The sequence below is a fragment of the Neophocaena asiaeorientalis genome, unplaced genomic scaffold (assembly GCF_003031525.2).
Source record: "Neophocaena asiaeorientalis asiaeorientalis breed wild unplaced genomic scaffold, Neophocaena_asiaeorientalis_V1.1 scaffold90, whole genome shotgun sequence".
NCBI classification, from domain to species: domain Eukaryota; kingdom Metazoa; phylum Chordata; class Mammalia; order Artiodactyla; family Phocoenidae; genus Neophocaena; species Neophocaena asiaeorientalis.
Window position 1 is genome coordinate 1,014,771 of NW_020172445.1, and position 18,041 is coordinate 1,032,811.

At 50.6% G+C, this 18,041-nt stretch overlaps 1 protein-coding gene across 1 annotated transcript; it reads right to left on the reverse strand.

The window, feature by feature from the left end:
* Positions 1-397: 397 nt before the first annotated feature.
* NUTF2 (nuclear transport factor 2) lies at positions 398-16,820 on the reverse strand. Its single transcript, XM_024734005.1, has 5 exons — positions 16,728-16,820; positions 4,409-4,536; positions 2,783-2,854; positions 2,600-2,698; positions 398-928 (listed from the first exon to the last, which is right to left on the reverse strand). Exons 2-5 carry the CDS (start codon positions 4,505-4,507, stop codon positions 815-817), a joined length of 384 nt encoding a protein of 127 aa, XP_024589773.1. The 5' UTR covers positions 4,508-4,536; positions 16,728-16,820; the 3' UTR covers positions 398-814.
* Between the last annotated feature and the right edge of the window lie 1,221 nt (positions 16,821-18,041).

Sequence of the window (18,041 nt, forward strand, 5' to 3'; positions counted from 1 at the left end):
GCCTGAAGCTAATGGGCCATTTTTGCCAAGGCTTTTCCATCTTCGGTGGGGTTCTGGGTCATCTCACATGTCATTAGAGCCTTGACCCTACCGAGCGTAGACGTCACAGGAGGTGTCAGAACTGACTGCAGAGGCTTCAGCGCAAGGGAAGCTTCAGGTCAGACCTGAGCTCTGCCTGTCTGCAGATCACTTTCCCAAGACCAGGTGGGCCATGGAGGGAACACTGTGCCCTACAGGCTTCTGAGAGAAGCCAGCTGAGAGTGCTGCTTCAGCGTTTTCTCCTTGCAACAGGTATCGCTGAAGTGGGGCAGAGGTGGGAGGGTGAGACATGAGAGAGCCAATGAGGCAGGGTAGTTACTGATGCCCAGCCAACTATTAAACTAATTAAAACAATTTAAACTGTTAAGAAAATTTTTGTGGTTTTATTGTATCATGAGGCATTGAAACATCTGAACAAATCAATATCTCGTTGGTGAGGCAGCTGCTTTCTCCTTCACTTCTTTGGGTTACTAGAGCAACTTGTCAGTAGATTAAAAAAAAAAAAAAAAAAAAAAAAAAAAAAAAAAGACAACCTTTCGCATTACTTAAGTCTTTCCAAGGCATGCGCTGGTACAACACAAACTTCTCCCATCAGATGCAACTAGTCTAGCGTCCAAACATCATGCACAATACCTCGGCAGCAGTAGCGCACTGCGCCCACTCCCACCGTGGCCCTGCTCATTTGTGTATGATATTTGGAGCATCTGGAGGAGCATGAATAATATCGGGAAGAGGAGGGAGGAGGAAACAGCATGAGTGCCTGGCTGGGAGGAGGTCAGCCGAAGTTGTGCAGGGCAAGCCTGAACATGTCATTGGTGCAAACCCAAGCATCATTGATGTTCTTTAATAGGAACATCTGGTGGAACCCCATGATGGGGTCTTCATCGGCCTGTGAGGAGAGAGAAAATGGTTCAGTAAGGTGGCCAAGGAACAGGAAGGGTGTTCAGCAGGAGGTGAACGCTGACTCTGGGATCAGGCCCTACAATTTGGACGCAAATCCTAGGAGAGCTAAGGGGTACTTGTGACTGTGAATTGACACAATGTATGAAACACTAAACTGGGCACTAAACTGGGCCTTGAGATGGCAGCTCACACTGCTATGTACACAAACTGCAGAACAACTCACCAGTTAGCTACAGCAACAGAGCAGAGAACGTACGTGCCTCTGAACCCATGTTTCTGGGCACAAATGATCAATTTGAAAGAGTTCTGCAGCACTTACCATGTAACTCACAGTAATCTGAAAACTAAACAATCTTAGTGTCTGATTATGCCAGTTAGTCCAACCAGGAGAAGGTACTACTAATACTGACTATGGCCAAGTACATGAGAAAAGGCTCAAAACCAAGCTCACACTGATTGCAGCTCTACAGGGGAAAAAAACCAATGCAGCACTATCAGGTAATCTGTTTCTTGTCATGTAACATATTTGCAACGAAAAAAGAAAGGCGAGAGACTTCCACCCAAACTGCAGAATACCCAGATGAGGCCTAGTTGAGGTAGGAGCCCAGCCAACCGACAGTGTTTCTAATATCACTGTTTTTTCCAGGAATTATCATCAGCAAGGAGGCAAATCAGTCTTTTGGGGGTTGGACAAAAACACCAGAAAGAACCTGAAGCCAGGTGGGAAGAGGCACTGCTAACTGATTCCGGCCTGGGAAAGTGGGCACTAAGACCCCAGGAGAGAGCTCCTCACTCCCAAGGTCTATTTGAGCACACGCTCTGGGCACGGTATCTTGGACAGGCAGGAGAAACTAACAGGAAAGAACAGGCCAGAAGGCAGGTCCGTCTGGGTCCACTGGAGAGGCCTAGCCCCCCCCCCCCACTTTCTTCCACCCTTGTAACGGACTCAAGAAGCCCTGCCTAGCCTAGGGAGAAGGCATGTGGGCCTGTTATTCTGGGCCCCATGACACCACAGGCCCAGGAGGTTGGAACCTGGTTAAGGGGCAGCTCATTTGTCCTGCTTTGGGAAGGAGGAGAGGCTTTTTTTGGAAATCAAGAATCTGACTTCAGCCTGTTAGAGCATAACAAGGAGTTCCTGCAGGGTACGGGACCACAGGAAGGCTTTGAAGGTAACAGGTCTTGAGAAGTGGAAGGAGAACTGCAAAGAGAAGCAAGAGTTTCAGGAATCTGCTTTGCTCAGCAGGTGGAAGAATCAGCAGCCAGCTTGGGGAGTGGCAGCATGGACTCCAGCTCAGGATCAGCTGCCTGCAGAAGGCCCACCTACACCTTGGGGCAGTGCAAAGGCCCAGTGGCTTGGATCACAGCCCCATCCTGCTCCTATACCTCTTGTCCCTTTTCCAAAAATGCTCTATACGAGTGCTCTCCAATAGGACTTGTTGCAATAACAGAAATGTTCTATGTTTGTGCTGTCCAATAGGCAGCCACAAGCACTTGAAGTATGACTAATGCAACTGAGGAACTACATTTTAATTTTATTTCACTTTACTTAATGTAATTTAAAAATCACCACATGTGGCTGATGGCTGTTGTACTGAGCTACACAGCTCTAGGCATCACTTTGGGTGTCCCCTGAGAAGCAGGACAGCAGCACTATTACCTTGAGCTGGCCCACAACCATGCTGATGATGCAGCTATCTGGCGTGGGCTGATGGTCCTGCGCCGTGATGCTATGCTGGATTTTCTGGAACGGAAGGCTCTGCAAAGGAAAGAGTGGGTGGTGGGCTGTGGCCAATGGGGTGGGGAAGGAGCTGCCTGCAGCCCAGCCCTGGCCCTTACTTACAGACAATTTCTCCACAATGGCAGCTTTCCCCTGGAATTGCTGTCCTTCCCACGTAAGGCATGACGCGTCAATCTGAAAACCAGGAAACCTGGGGTCAGGGCTTCAGAGCACAAGGAGTATCTCTGAGGCCCTGAAAGGACCCTGAAAAGGGTCTTGCTTGGGGAAATTAGTTCATGTCTTAGTTTCCCTGCCTGTAAAGAAGGAAAATGAGGGTAACTTCCAAACTTTACAGGATGAACATCTTCTTTAATTACACCCCAGCACTGCAGAACCCAAGCTCTGAAAGACTATGTAACAAAATACAAACTTATCAATAAGTTCACTTCCCACCTTTTATTCAAGAAGTTTTATGGCCTTTGATATGCATGAGCTCCAGGCTGGCTATATGTGGCCAGGGCTCAGTCAAAAGCCATCCTGCTGCATGGTCAGTCAGCACCAGTCCCAGAAAAGCCATCAGTGAGTTCCAAAGAGGTCCTTCCCATGGGGTCAGAGAGGAATGGAGGCTGACAAGGCCTTGCCTGGGACCCTCCCTACCATCAACATGTAACCCACTACCTTCACTTCTTCCCCACCCCATCTCTCCTGCCACAGCCTTCAGGGGCAGAACTCAAAAGTGCCTCTGCTACTTACCAGCTCTGACATTAAGCAAGCTACTTTTTTTTTCTCCCCCTGAGTCTCAGTTTCCTGATCTTTAAAAGGAACATGTGCTGAGGTTTATATAAAATGACATACATAAAGTACTCTTTTAGGACCTTGCTAACTCTTCTCTGGGTCAGGCCTGCTTTAATTGATTTTAAAAGCAATATGGTAGAAGTGCCAAGGATCCCAGAGTCATACCAGTTTGAGTTTTTAAAATTCTCTACCTATGATAATGACAATCAAATACCTGTGCTGGATTTGTTCTTCCACTGGTAAGATCCTTTTCTTTTCTTCAAAATTTCTGAACTGGCCCTGACTTTTTGGAGGGAGACACAAAGGAGTTTGCCCACAGCCCAGTCAGGCTGCAAGGCTATGCCGGATGACTCCTACCTCTCCTATCCTGGGCAGACCTGCTAGGCGTGGCCTGATCAATCACATTTCTGTCTTGGGCAGGGTCAAATACAATTAACTCTTGGTATATATGAACATCACTAAAATAGCAGCAAATCATACCTGCATAGAAGTGTTTCTCAAGACACACCAACCTCCCTGGACTAACCCCATTTGTTTCCCATGAGCATTCAGCGGCTTTTGGCCCCCCAAAGGAAGGTGGCCCTGGGGCCTCCAGGAGAGATCAGCGGGGCACTGATGATGCTTATAGCTGCTGCCTCCAGAGGGCACCATGAGCCCTAGCCTCTGTCTGCTGCTGCCCAAACTAGAACAGAGGCACTCCCAGGACCATGGAATGGCAAGCCCAGAACCTGCTGCCTAGGGTATCAGAATCCAGTCTTATAGATGACAGAAAGGAATGTGTGGACCAGGGAGTTGGGCTAGGCCTTAAGCCCCCTGTGCCATGGAGAGTAGCTCAGATAAAAGGGGACAGCCAAATTCAGTGAGGGCTGCCAGAACTTGTGAACTGGAGGCACTGGCCCAACATCTGAATTGATTCCCCGAGGTCCCGTTCTGGTCCTAGAGCTGAAGACTTACATAAATTGCGCCTAGTTGGGTTCTGTCGTTATCAAATAACTGGTAGTAATGTTGAATGAAGCTGGATCCAATCTGCTCCCAAATTGGCTTGTCTCCCATTCTGGAGCGTCACCCGGCCTCGTTGAGACCTGCAAGTCCAGTGAGACAGGGAGGGTAGTGTTGGTACCTTGGTACCGTGGAAGCAGGAGGTAGCCAGCCAGTCTCCTCACTGACCCCCACCCCTCCCAGACCTCCTTGAGTAGGGAGTCTTTTGCTGAGGTCTGTTCTCCCAGGAAACACAGAGAGGGCCCAGGGAACTGCCAGGCGATCCCTCAATACAGACCAGTACAGGGAGCCCAGAGGTGGACCAGACCCAGACCCTCCTTTGAGGGGCTCTCGTGGATGAAACAGCAGGATGGGTGCTGAGGGTGGAGCCAGGACAAAGGAAGGTCAGAGCAAGTCCAATGGAGGGATGGGCTTTTAAGGAGGAGCTAAGCACTCTCCCCATATCTTTTCATTTAATCCTCTCAACAACCTGCAAGGCTGTTGAGAGTTATTGCTATTCTTCCCACTTTGCAGGTCGGGAACTACTGATGTCTGTATGTGGAGTGTCTTCTATTGCAGCCTTCAGGCCCACTCCTTGTCCTGCTGAGACTCAGCACTCAGTCCCTCAACACTGCCCTCCGGGCTTACTGGCAGGTGGAAGAAGACCCAGTGGGAGTGGGGGGAAATGGCTCCTCAAGGTCCCAATTGCAACAAAGACAGCGAGTGACTCCCCCCGCACACACTTTGTCTTAAGGGGGTAGTTTACGTCTTTGAGGCCAGGTGACATGATTTCGTCACTGATGGGGGTTATATCTACCCACTTCAGAGCTGGAACCATGGGTTCAGAGGATCACAGGTAATAACAGAAATGTTGGGAGGGGAAATGTGTCATGTCTTCACATCCCCATCCCAGCACTCACTCCATCAGAAGGGCTGCCCCTCTCCAGTCTCTGAGCGGGGGGAGGAGAGGGAGGGGTGGGCCCCCCCGCTACAGATATCAGGGACCCCAGGCTGCTAGACGGAAAACCCAAGCCCCAGATGAGAGTCGCTCACGCTTTGGCAGGCCCGGGTAGGGTGGCGTGCATCTCCCTGCAGGATCCATGACAGCAGACCTGTGTGTTGCTCTGTAGTCATCTCTGACTGTAGAGGAGCCCACCCCCTCTCTCCTAATAACAAGAACTCTGAACCAAAGCAGTAAGGAGGTGGGTTTGGCCCTGGCAGACAACCATTGGCAGTAGTGGGATCTCACGCAAGTCACTGCACTTCTTAGGGCCTCAGCCCCCTTCTCTGTAAGAGGGTGGAACCCTGAGGTTGCCAGTGGTTGTGGTCTCACTAAGGGAACCTAGTAAAGCCCTCAACTCAACATGGTTAAGTGCTAGTTTGCTCCAGTCCCTATGACCTCACCCAAGGCCAGAAGAGCCAGAGGGAAGGACAGTGTTAGTGGGCAGTGGCTTATCCCCAATCCAGCCAATCTCCCTGACTGTGACCAACACTCCAGCCAATGAGGGGCCAGGAAGCTGAGCCAGCTTTATTTTAGGTCCCCTAGGAGGTGGTAGCACTAAAAATAGCAGCTCAGTGCTGGGATGACTAAGAAATGTCCAGGAAAGTCTAAAACAAGCAGAGGAGAAAGCTTGGACCCGGTCATGCCTGCTGGGGACAAGGTGTGTCCCAGTTCACACTCTGCCAAGAAATACATCAACAAATGGGAAAAACATAGGATCAACAGCTGGTCCCAGCTGCTCTGTCTTGGTCACATTTCCAAGGGGTCAGACTGTGACTGTACCACATGCAAACTTGGGTTACTGGAGGCAGGACACAGCCCCACATCTCGCATCTCTGCCCCTTCCACCCTAGTATTCACTATGCTTGGCTCACTCATTGGGGCCCAACCCTACCACGTCACGCTCTCAAGATGCCTTGCTGAGCATCTTGAACTCTGGGGCAGGGGGAAAGCTGGAGGAATGGATGAGGGCCATCTCCCCCTCTGTCCTAAGCAGCCCTCAGGGAAGGTCTTGGAGAAAGGAGTATGCCAGTCAGAAGAAACAACATTAGCAAATGTCTAGAGCCTCAGAAAGAGATTAGGGCAGGAAACTGAGAAGCTGGAGATGGAGGATGAGGGGAAATAAGGCCAGAAGCTGATCCAAAGAAAAAAAAAAGTGGCGCTATGTGGTGGGACAGTGAGGTGAAGGAAGTGGGGGGGTGTTTTTTCCTTTTTCAACATTGTTCTTAACAGTGTGATAACATGCTAATACAAAAACTACTTGGCAGAAGTAGTGGTAGAGTAAAGAGGTGGAGGGATAAAAGGACAAGAAGACCCCTTTGGCCCGGTGGAGTGGGGCAGGGCAGAGTGAGCTCTCCTGAGGAACAGGACTGCCCAGGGGCTCCCAGAAAGTGGGAGAAGGAACCTTCAAAAGAATGTGGACTGAAGACTTTGCTTTAAAGATGTCAAATGGGGCCGCTGAGGCCAACACCAACCTCGTTCGAGGCCTTCTTGACCTTGATGTGTTTATTTCTATGTCGTGACCACATCGCCATGTGGTCAGATTCCACTGTCAGCCCACTTTACAGGTGGGAAAACCAAGGTTCAGCTGGTTGCCCCAAGCTCACCCAGTACATCAGTGCTGATACTGGGTTCTCTGGTCAAGGTCACTGCTTGCTTTCTGCTAACTTTGCATCCCTGAGCTCTAAACCACAAGGCTGTCCATGTCCCTCCCCTACAAAACCCTCACCCTTGGGTTAAAGGTCAAGCCCCCAAAGCCCCACAGGTGGCTATTCACACCCGTCCCTGACTCCTCAGCCATTCTCTCCTATCTCCATCCAGCTCCACACATAAACACACCAGAACTCTGAGTGCTTGCTCCCTGTGTCTTTTGCACAGGTGAGTCCTCCTGCCGTGATGCCCGCCCTCCCCTCAGGTCACTGTTCAGATGCCACACATTTGGGTCCTCCTTTCCAGACTCAACTGTTGACTCCAACCCCATGTGCAAGGCAAAGCCGTATCAACACACCCAGGGCTCATTCCTCTGCCTAAACACAGCTCTGGGCTGTGAGGGTTCCAATGTGGTTCCTGCCACACCCAACCCCACCCCCTCAACCTCCCAGCACAGAGTCCAGCAAACTACAGGATTTATAGTTTCTGACTCCAAATCTTCCACAAAGCTTTGCACTCATAGCCAGGAGGCAGCATTCCTGAGTCCAGAAAAAGCAACAGGGTGCAGAGCCCACCTCCCATCCCCATGCAACAAAGAGGAGAGGTGGGCCAGGCTGGGAGGATGTTTCCCAGGATGGCCAGCCAGCCCTGACCTTGTTTCTAATATATTTATTGTGGAAAGGACAGCCTGGAAAGAAACAAAATGCCAAGGCTGAGGGGCAGCCTCACATCAGATTGGAGAGTGACCTTCATGACAGCTTCTCCTACAGCTCTTCCAAGAGGGCTGCTGACCACACCGTCTCCTGCTTCACTTAGGCTGACTAAGGCCAGGCTCCTCGAGGAGCAGAAATGACCTTCGTGACCTCTCACCCACTGAGCTTCAGCCTTCACTGACCCTTAGGTCTCTGTGGGTGCAAAGACGCTCTAAAAATGTCTCATAAACCATGGCCCTTTCCCAATAAATTTGCGCAGAGGCAGAGGTGTCCCAGCCTTGTGAATGATTTCAAGTCATTCATACTCCCTGAGGTTGTCACAGACCCCAGGTTAAAACCTCTGGCCCAGGAGATTCCATTGGGTAACAGAAAAAACTTCATTTTTATCCTCAAATTCTGGGTCAGTGTTTCCATATTTTGAAACTTGAAACAGCAATGTCCGGCTGATAATGTCTCATTTTCACTAATGTGTATTACGCGTAGAAATGTGCTAAGGGCTTTACATGCATTTGTTCTAACACCCTGTGAGTCAACTCCCATGTTAGAGATGAGCAAAATGAGGTCCAGCAAGGTCAGCTAATTTGCTCAAGGTCACAAGCCTAATAAATGGTGGAACTGGATGGAACCAGGCTTAGTGGACTCCAGAGCCAGGACTCCCAGTGATAACTAGTCTGGAGATAAAAATGAACAACATGGGGGCTTCCCTGGTGGTGCAGTGGTTAAGAATCTGTCTGCCAATGCAGGGGACACGGGTTCGAGCCCTGGTCCGGGAAGATCCCATATGCCGTGGAGCAACTAAGCCCGTGCGCCACAACTACTGAGCCTGCGTGCCACAACTACTGAAGCCCACACACCTAGAGCCCATGCTCTGCAACAAAAGAAGCCACCACAATGAAGCCTGTGCACCACAACGAGGAGTAGCCCCTGCTCGCCACGACTAGAGAAAGCCCGTGCACAGCAATGAAGACCCAACACAGCCAAAAATAAATAAAAATAAAATTAATTAATTAAAAAAAAAAGAACAACATGTAGCGCTGAAGCCCTGATCTCTGACCTTGGCTTTCTCGGACAGGGGCAAGACAGGTCTGAACCAGGGCTTCTGCCTCCAAACAAAGGCACCAGGCAGACTGCCACACTAAACAATGGGTGTTTTCACGGGAGATGATCTCACAGTTTTCCCAAATCTTCAAAGTCACAACCCCATTCTACCATCTCAGCAAAACAGATATAGATGCTGGCCTAGCTGGACCTGGGTCAGGGCTGGAGGCAGGAGAGTGATGAGGAAGAGGACATTACTGACTCCAGAATAATAAAACAGAAGGATGCTCACCTCTGAGGGCCCATCACCGGGGTCCGCAGAGAATGCCAGATATGCTGAGCTTATAGTGGGACCCTTGAAATTGGCACCAACCATCTCTATTACCCTCACACCTACTGTCTGCTAGGCCTCCAAGAGCCCTGAAGCAGAGGCTGAGAAGGACTCCGACAGGTGGGACTGACAGACAACCTTGGCTTAAACCCAGAGCACAGGCGAGCACTGTGGAGAGTGAGAGGGAAGGCTGCATAGTGCCTGTCCTTCAGGAACAAACTGCACCTCTTTCCATGATCTGAGGGGTGCTGTATATCCTGTCCTACGGCCCTCCAATGACTTCCCTTCCCATTCCCCACTGACAGTCTCAACCATTTATCCTGCCTTCAAGGCCCTGGGTGACCTGGCTTCCCAGCTATCCAACCTTGTCTCCTGCCACCCACTCCTTCCCGTCCTCTGCAGCCACTCTGGGCATTTTCCTGTTTCTGGAACATGTTGAGCCTGTCTCACTGGAGGGGTTTGCAACTGTTGATCCTTCTACTAGATCACCCTTCTTCGTAGATCTCCATGTGTCTGCCTCCTTGTCACATATGTGTCAGGTCAAATGTTACCTCCTCATAGATACCTTCAGACACTGTGACCACTCCGTCTAAAGCAGCCACCCATTTACTCACTTCACCACCCCGTTTCATCTTCTTAGCACTTGTCACTGCATGAGATTGTCACATTTACATATTTGTTTATGGTCCGTCTCCCTGACTGGGGCACCCCTGTTCCCATGGTGCCTGGCCCAGCCCCTCTGCTCTGGAGGAGTGAGTTCTGGGCAAACCCTGTTCAATTTAAGTGGCCAAGTGACCCACTTCCCCTCCTCCCACACCTTCTGTCCAAGTTGTCAGGAAACAATCCTTTGCCTTCCACCCAGCCATCTGTCTGAGGCGTGTGGGAAGTGGGGCTTAGCCCCAAACACCCTCCCTCCCCCCACAAGGCTCTGATCACCTGAGGGACAACTGGGGCTGAATAGCAGGCACACAACCACTTCCCTCAAAGGCTTGGCCTCTAGCTTGCTTCTCCTCTCCCTCATGGTATGACCCTCTGACCCTGTCTCTTCATCAGTAATTATGAGGATGTTGAGGGGTAATCAACTGAGGGTATAAAACAGGACTCAGCTGTAAGCAGTCATTGGCAGGTGCTAGGTGAATACTAGGTCAAGAGCTAGGAAGAAGGTGGGTATCTCAGTCTCCTGTAGGGACACCACACTAAAGAGCAGCCTTGACCGAGGACTGGCAACAGCCTCGTCCACCACTCCCCTGCCTGAAGTTGCGAGGGAAGTCAGCTAAGGTCTGCTGCCCAGATGGCTGGCCAGGACAGAACCCTCTCCTGGGGCAGACCCCTGATGTCTAGGTGCCCCCAGCACCCTAAGGGCTTTTTCCTTCTCTTCTATTTGAAGAAAGGGCTCCAGAGATTTCAGGCTGCCCTGGCTGGCCCAGAAGGTGAATCCTGAGACCTGTATTGTAGGCCCTCTGCTCCATGCTTATTCAGTCCTTGAGTGGCCACCCCTTCTCAGGTGGCTCAGGGATCTCTCAGGCCCCCGTCCTAGAGAGCTCCCATCCATGAACTTGCTGGGTCATGTACTGTAAGTCAAACTCCTGTAAGCCAAACAGTCACATGTGTTCTCTCATTGGAGTCTCACAGCCCTGTAAAGCTGGTGTGATTAGTGTAACTCTGTAGATGAAGAAACCAAGACTCTGAGAGATTAGGAAAGAATTCAAGACCACAGAAGGCCACTGGCATAGTCAGCATTAAAATGTCCACAAAATTGGCCTGGACTGGAGCAGCTGAGAGCCCATGTCAAGCAGCAGAAAGCATAGATGGCAAAATGAGGCTGTGAGGAATGGAGCCCAGGCCTTTTCTTCCCCTTTGAAATCAGCAAGCTCCATGGCCATCAGAACAGAAGCCTCTAAGTGCATGCTCAGCCTGTCAAAGCAGGTTTACAACCTACAAATGAGAACTTGCCTTGACCTGGGCCTGACCATCTCTGCAAGTGAACCAATGTCTCTTTACAGACATCCTTCCAGGGGGCCACAGTTTCTGCCCTGGTGAGACCCAGTGGCTCTAATGCAGTACCTGAGGCTTTAAGAAACAAACATTCCAGAATTCCCCCAGTTTACTGAGGCAAACTACCCTCAGTTCCCAGGTACCCTGGACACACCCCTCTCATGAGGGGAGGTTCTCCTTCTCCAGCATAGCCCCCACTCCAGCCTGGGTGCTTAAGGAGTTGGTACATAGCAAGTACCAGCAACAAATAAAGAGAAAGGCCTAGGGTAGTGAGAAGGGCCAACCCCAGCTCTCTTGTGTTCCTCTTCCCTGGCCACTAAGACACTTCCCTAGTTGTAGCCAGACCTGAGCAAATGATTCCTCCCAGGAAGACACATTCCAGCTGATAGGGTGAGAAGGAGAAGGCGCCACACAGACCAGGTGGTAAGGGTGATGACCAGAACGATCAGTCACTCCAGACTGACTCCAGGCCTGGAAGTCACTGCAGGGATAACCCACTGCTGTGGCCTCCCTCAGGGAGAGAGTCTTCAAGAATTCCTGTCACATATGGTCAAAGCAAGAGAATCACAGAATCTCAAAGTTAGGGAAGGGGTAGTCAACTCAAATCCAACTCCACACACACAAACATCCTCAAATGGCCCATCAGAAAAAAATAACTTTAAAAAGAGGCCCATCAGCGTATACGACAAACCCACAGCAAACATCATTCTCAATGGTGAAAAACTGAAAGCATTTCCTCTAAGATCAGGAACAAGACAAGGATGTCCACTCTCACCACTATTATTCAACATAGTTTTGGAAGTCCTAGCCATGGCAGGCAGAGAAAAAAAAGAAAAAAAAAGAAAAAAAAAAAAAGAAATAAAAGGAATACAAATTGGAAAAGAAGAAGTAAAACTGTCACTGTTTGCAGATGACATGATACTATACATACAGAATCCTAAAGATGCCACCAGGAAACTACTAGAGCTCATCAATGAATTTGGTAAAGTTGTAGGATACAAAATTAATGCACAGAAATCTCTTGCAGTCCTACGCAATAACGATGAAAAAATCTGAAAGAGAAATTAAGGAAAGACTCCCATTTACCATTGTAACAAAAAGAATAAAATACCTAGGAATAAACCTACCTAAGGAGACAAAAGACCTGTATGAAGGAAACTATAAGACACTTAGGAAAGAAGTTAAAGACAACACAAACAGATGGAGAGATATACCATGTTCTTGGATTGGAAGAATCAATGTTGTGAAAATGACTATACTATCCAAAGCAATCTACAGATTCAATGCAAACCCAGTTTGACCTATGGTCTGGGAAGATCCCACATGCCACGGAGCAACTAAGCCCGTTCACCACAACTACTAAGCCTACGCTCTAGAGCCCGTGAGCCACAACTACTGAAGCCCGCGTGCGTAGAGCCTGTGCTCCACAACAAGAGAAGCCACTGCACTGAAAAGCCCGCCTGCCACAACGAAGAATAGCTCCAACTCGCTGCAACTAGAGAAAGCCTATGCACAGCAATGAAGACCCAACGCAGCCAAAAATAAATAAATAAAACAAATAAATTTTATTTAAAAAAAAAAGAAAATCTACAAACAACAAATGCTGGAGAGGGTGTGGAGAAATCGGAACCCTCTTGCACTGTTGGTAGGAATGTCAGTTGATACAGCCACTATGGAAAACAGTATGGAGGTTCCTTAAAAAACAAAAAATAGAATTACCATATGACCCAGCAATCCCACTACTGGGCATATACCCAGAGAAAACCATAATTCAAAAAGACACATGCACCCCAATGTTCACTGCAGCACTATTTACTATAGCCAGGTCATGGAAGCAACCTAAATACCCCTCAACAGACGAATGGATAAAGATGTAGCATACACATACAACGGAATATTACTCAGCCGTAAAAAGGAACAAAATTGGGTCATTTGTAGAGATGTGGATGGACCTAGAGGCTGTCATACAGAGTGAAGTAAGTCAGAAAGAGAAAAACAAATATCGTATATTAACGCATACATGTGGAACCTAGAAAAATGGTACAGATGAACCGGTTTGCAAGGCAGAAATAGAGACAAAGATGTAGAGAACAAACACATGGACACCAAGAGGGGAAAGTGGCAAGGGGGTGGTGGTGGGATGAATTGGGAGATACGGACTGACATGTATACCCTAATATGTATAAAACAGATAACTAATAGGAACCTGCAGTATAAAAAATTAAATTAAATTAAATTAAATTAAAAAGGAGGCCCATTGGGCTTCCCTGGTGGTACAGCGGTTGAGAGTCCGCCTGCCAATGCAGGGGACGCAGGTTCATGTCCTGGTCCGGGAAGATCCATTCAGCTCAACCTCAGCACACAGAAATCCTGCCCAACTTTCAGTGTCCATCCTGTGGAAAACTTTTTGGATCCACTCCCCTCTCTCCAAAAGGACTATTCCCTTTCACTTACTTCTGGGGAGAGTGTCCTTGTCTGACTCTGGAAGATGTCCTGATATTTATCACTCCAGGAGCACTGGGCACTTGAATAAGTGACCTGAGAGGGTCTCAGAAGAGACAGAAGCCACAAACCCAGGTTCCAGGCAGGGAATAAGGCCACACACCGCAGAATGCTGGTGAGACTCTCAGGCACCAGGAGAATACCCAGCAGAGACCCCTGAGGAATGCAGGAGCTACCGACAGAAGACAGCTGCTAGACTCAACAGCCACAGCAATTTGGAGTGGTGACAGCCAAGTTTCTCAAGGGACCCCAGACTTTCCTGGCCCTAACATCCTGAAGTATACCTTGTTCTGTGGTTTCTCCAGGCACTGGAGAGGAGAGTGGGCTCACTAACAGACTTTCCTCTCTGGTGCTCTACTCATTCAGAAGCCCCCTCTTTTGCAAAGGGCCAAGAGCCCCTTGTGGGTCCCTTCAAACTTAGCCCTCAGCACATAATAGCAACATTACCTCTGTCTCTTCCACTACTGTGACATCCTTTCCCCAGCACCAGGACTTGGTAGGATTCATTATTCTACCTCCAGCCTCAGCCCAGTGGGCTGACATATAGAAAGCGCTGCAAGAATGGTTGCTGAATAAAATGGATCATTGGTATAAAAGGAGAAAAAAAAAAATTCAAGCAAGATACTAATGCCTCAGTAAGGGTATTCCAGAATTTTTTGATACAAGGTGCCTTCCAGTTCTAAAATTTGAGAATTCTTTCACTTAAATCATTCTTCCCATCCCAACCCACCAACTGCAAAGAGAGCAGAATAAAGTGAAACGTGGCTCATAGAGGAGAGGTGGTCTCCATGTCACTAAGGGACCTAGTTGAGCTGGTTGAGAACCCAGCATCCTCACAGCCTGCCCGCTTGCTTACGCAGCCATATCCTGACTGTCCCATGCCAGGCCCCACCTCCCAAGTCAGCCCTACATGAATAGAGGGTGCAGACTGATTCTGGAGAACCTCAGGGTTCTTTAACGATTGGAATGAGAGGGAGGGACCTGAATTCCTCCTGTTCCCAAGTAACCTTTGTTCCTTTTTCCCAAGGAACAGCAGCATTTTGACCTTGAAGAAAACCCTTGTTTTCAAGTCACCTAGGGCTTTGCAATGTGTGAACTAATCCACAGCCATAAAGCCTAATTCACCTGACACCAGTGTCCTAGAAAGAACCAACCCAGACAATCTCAAGGTCTTGGAACAACTACTTATAGCACTAAGAAATCCAATCACACTGATCCTATTTGTGTCCTGTGGGTGGTCCCTCCGTGTTGCCCACCTCCACTGGCAAACCAGGCCTCTCCTAAGTCTGCTGAATGAACCTGACACCCATGTGCTCATGGGCTAGGATGTGGACTAGGAGGGTTGAGTCCAGAGAGAACGCAGGCCTTGGTGACGAGATCTGAACAGAACCTTCCTTGCCTGTCTTCCTTAACCAGGGAGAACGCAATTCAACTGCAGGAAAACTTCCAAGGCTAGAGTTCAATGACCAGAAAAATATTACCTGGGGAAATACTCAAGGGAAAAAAATTCCAAGGATGGTGGCTTCCTGCATTACAGGCCTAACTCAACTCTCCTAAAAGAACTGCATGCTGCTGAGGTCAGGTCTGCAGAGACTTAGCTGCTTCTTTATCCCTGCGAGAACTGTGGCTCAGAAGCTACATTGGGGTCAGAGGAATCAAGGCTTAACGAACTGTCTCTTCTCCATATCCCATGGTCTTCTCTGGACTTGTCCCTTAATTTTATCACCAATCAGGAGTGCCTTTACAAAGCCTGCTAGAAGACTACTCTATGGCTAGATACTTCCCTACTCCCAGAAATCAATGGAGTCCTTGGAGCCATCATTAAAGGCAATTTCCCAAGGCCCAACCAGCTTCCTGCCTGTTCATAGGTCACTCAGTTGTTGGAAAGTGAGCAGGCAGGTGAGGGAAGCCTGACTTTGTGCAGCCTCCAGCTCTAGTCCTGCCACCCAGGCTTCAGAAGGGCCTCACAGAGCATCAATCTGAGCCCCACAGCCCAGATGTGCCCTATGCCCAATGTTGCTTGCAGCCCAGCCTCTTGTTTGGCACTAGGCTCAGGGACCTCAGACCTGGTTTCTACTTTCCCCTCCATTAAACCCTACCTTACCGTTACCATTCTTATCGAATCATCCTCCTCTGTGGGAAAAGGGCAGATGACTCTGGGAGGGGCAGAAGTGAGGATTAGGCTGTGCTGAAGAGATCTAACGATGTGTTGGAGGCTCACACATTCAGCCTTACCTCCTTGGCTTCTTCCCTCCCTTCCCTCCCTCCACTAACGCGGCCGGCCAACCCACCCACGGCTGGGGCCGGATCACTGACAGAGAGAAGGGCGGGGACTGAGCCTACGAGTCCGGAGCAGCCTCATCTCATCAAGCCAGATCCTCCAAGACTGGCCGGGGATGAAGTCCCACGTGGAACCCCCTCCCTACCCCAGATTCCCTGACCCTGGCCTCGATGCAGGAGAATCTGAGTTCCAGAGTGGGAGATAGGTTTCGTGCACTCTCAGCGGGCAGACAGCAAGGGAGCGTTCACCTACATCCTAGCCGAGCTATGGTTGAGAACCGGGTGAGGGTAGGGCTGCGGCAGGCGGGCGCCCTTACCCAGTGCTGACTCCGGAGCGGGCCTGGTGGCACCTGCCCATCCCCGGATCCTTGGCAGGCGGGCGGCAGGACGTGTGGCTGGGGTCCGCCCGCTAGCCTGCCTACAGAGTTTGCAGGACTCGGGCTGGCCGGGCTAGGCCAGACGGGGCGGGGCCCGGAGAGCCCCATCCGGGTGGTCCAGAACAGAGAAAAAGGCCCGGCCCCGGCGCGGTCCGGTGTGCCCGCCACGGGCACGGTACGCCTGAAATGGGTTCCTGGCTGTCTCTGTGTTCCCCCTGGCCGCCGCCTCAGAGGACCGACGGGAGGCGGAGCCGCGCGCGACACATGGCCCCGGCCCCGCGCGGCTTCGGGCCGCCGGGGGGGGGGAGGGGAGGGGCGGCCCTGGGACTCGCAGCTGAGGCTCCAGGCGACCCGGAGCGCGGCTCCTGCGGCCCAGCCCCCGCCCCAGCGCGCTAGCCCAGACACTCACCCGAGGGGCTGGCACGATGGCGGCAGCGGCGGCGGCAACCCAGCGCGGTCTGCGACCGACTGTCCCTTCCCCCCTGCCTTCCCTTGCCACCCCGCTGCACTCTGGGAAACGCAGTTCCCCCCATTCTCCTTTTTGGCATAGGTGCGCCAGGAGAAAACTACAGTTCCCGACGTCCTATGCGCCGAGGCCCAGACACGGCCCGCAGCGCGGGAGGGGAGACTAAGTCAGGGAGGGAGGCCGCCGAGGCGAGCCCCTGAGAATTGTGGTCTAGCGGAAGCCTCTGGAACACCCGAGCTTGGCGCCAGGCGAGGGTCAGGGCTCAGTTATCGCCAAGTCCCAGCTGGTCCGGCCCAGCTCTGGTTGCGCGGCCGTTCGGTGTTGGCCCCGCCTCCGTGGGAGCTCGGCCTGGCCCCAAACTGGCCTAGCCGCCCCTCCCTGGGCCCCTGAGCTGTTTCCGCTCGCAAAGCCCCCTCCCCTTTGGTGCTCTGGCCGCCCCTGCAGCCCCTTCGAGTGTTGCTCTAAGGCCAGCCGGGGCGGAACGCACAGCTTCTGTTTTTCCCAACATTCTTGCGCCCTGCCCGGTGCTAGTCGGACCCAAAGATGGTTTCAAGCAGGCGAGGCTTTTCTTGGGCTGGAGACAAGATTACTCTTTAGATTTCTGCAGTTAGGGTCTACAAGACATTCTCACAAGTTTGGTTTTTGTTTTTTTTCCAGCAGGCATGGCAGCTAAGAGTTTCATTTTTATTAAGAGAAAAGAGTAATAACTGGCACGCCCAAACCTTCCCCGTGATTTAAGTGATAAAATTGTCCATAATCTCCCTCCCGCCCATTGCCCTTTCCTTTCCACCCCCATTTTCATCGTTTCCCGGGCAACGCAAACTCTTGAAGTAAGGCCTGTCTCTAGTTCAGGCCTGCTGGGGAAATGCTCTGCAGCTAAGCCAGGGGGATCACAGGTAAAGTTTATAGCAACAAGTCTTCTCCTGACCAGAGATCTCTCAGTTCTCTTGTTCTTCCAGAAGGGTCCTTCACAGATCCTCACTGTCACCCCCACCGCTTCTCCCGGGAATGCCTCATACGACCAGGCTAGGCTTCTGTTTAATTAAATCCCAGATCTGTATTACTTTGCCTGACTAGATTCTTCTCTTATTACTCAGTCAGGGAGACTCTGTATTGCCCTGCTTGTGGTGTATCTAGGACCTCCCTTGCTCTGAGCTGTCCTCCTCCCCTCCAGAAGCTAAAACACCAGATAGGTTGTGTGCTCACAACATCCAGACACCAGAGTCCTAGCCAGTCTGGCCCTCACCCTCTCCTGGG

Bases quoted from the DNA above. Each gene is read 5' to 3' on its own strand.
- NUTF2 (XM_024734005.1), bottom strand. From the start codon at position 4,507: ATGGGAGACAAGCCAATTTGGGAGCAGATTGGATCCAGCTTCATTCAA. The intron at 2,855-4,408 runs GTAAGTCTTCAG...CCTGGTTTTCAG, and splicing joins CCCAACTAGGCGCAATTTAT to ATTGACGCGTCATGCCTTAC. The intron at 2,699-2,782 runs GTAAGTAAGGGC...TTTCCTTTGCAG, and splicing joins CCATTGTGGAGAAATTGTCT to AGCCTTCCGTTCCAGAAAAT.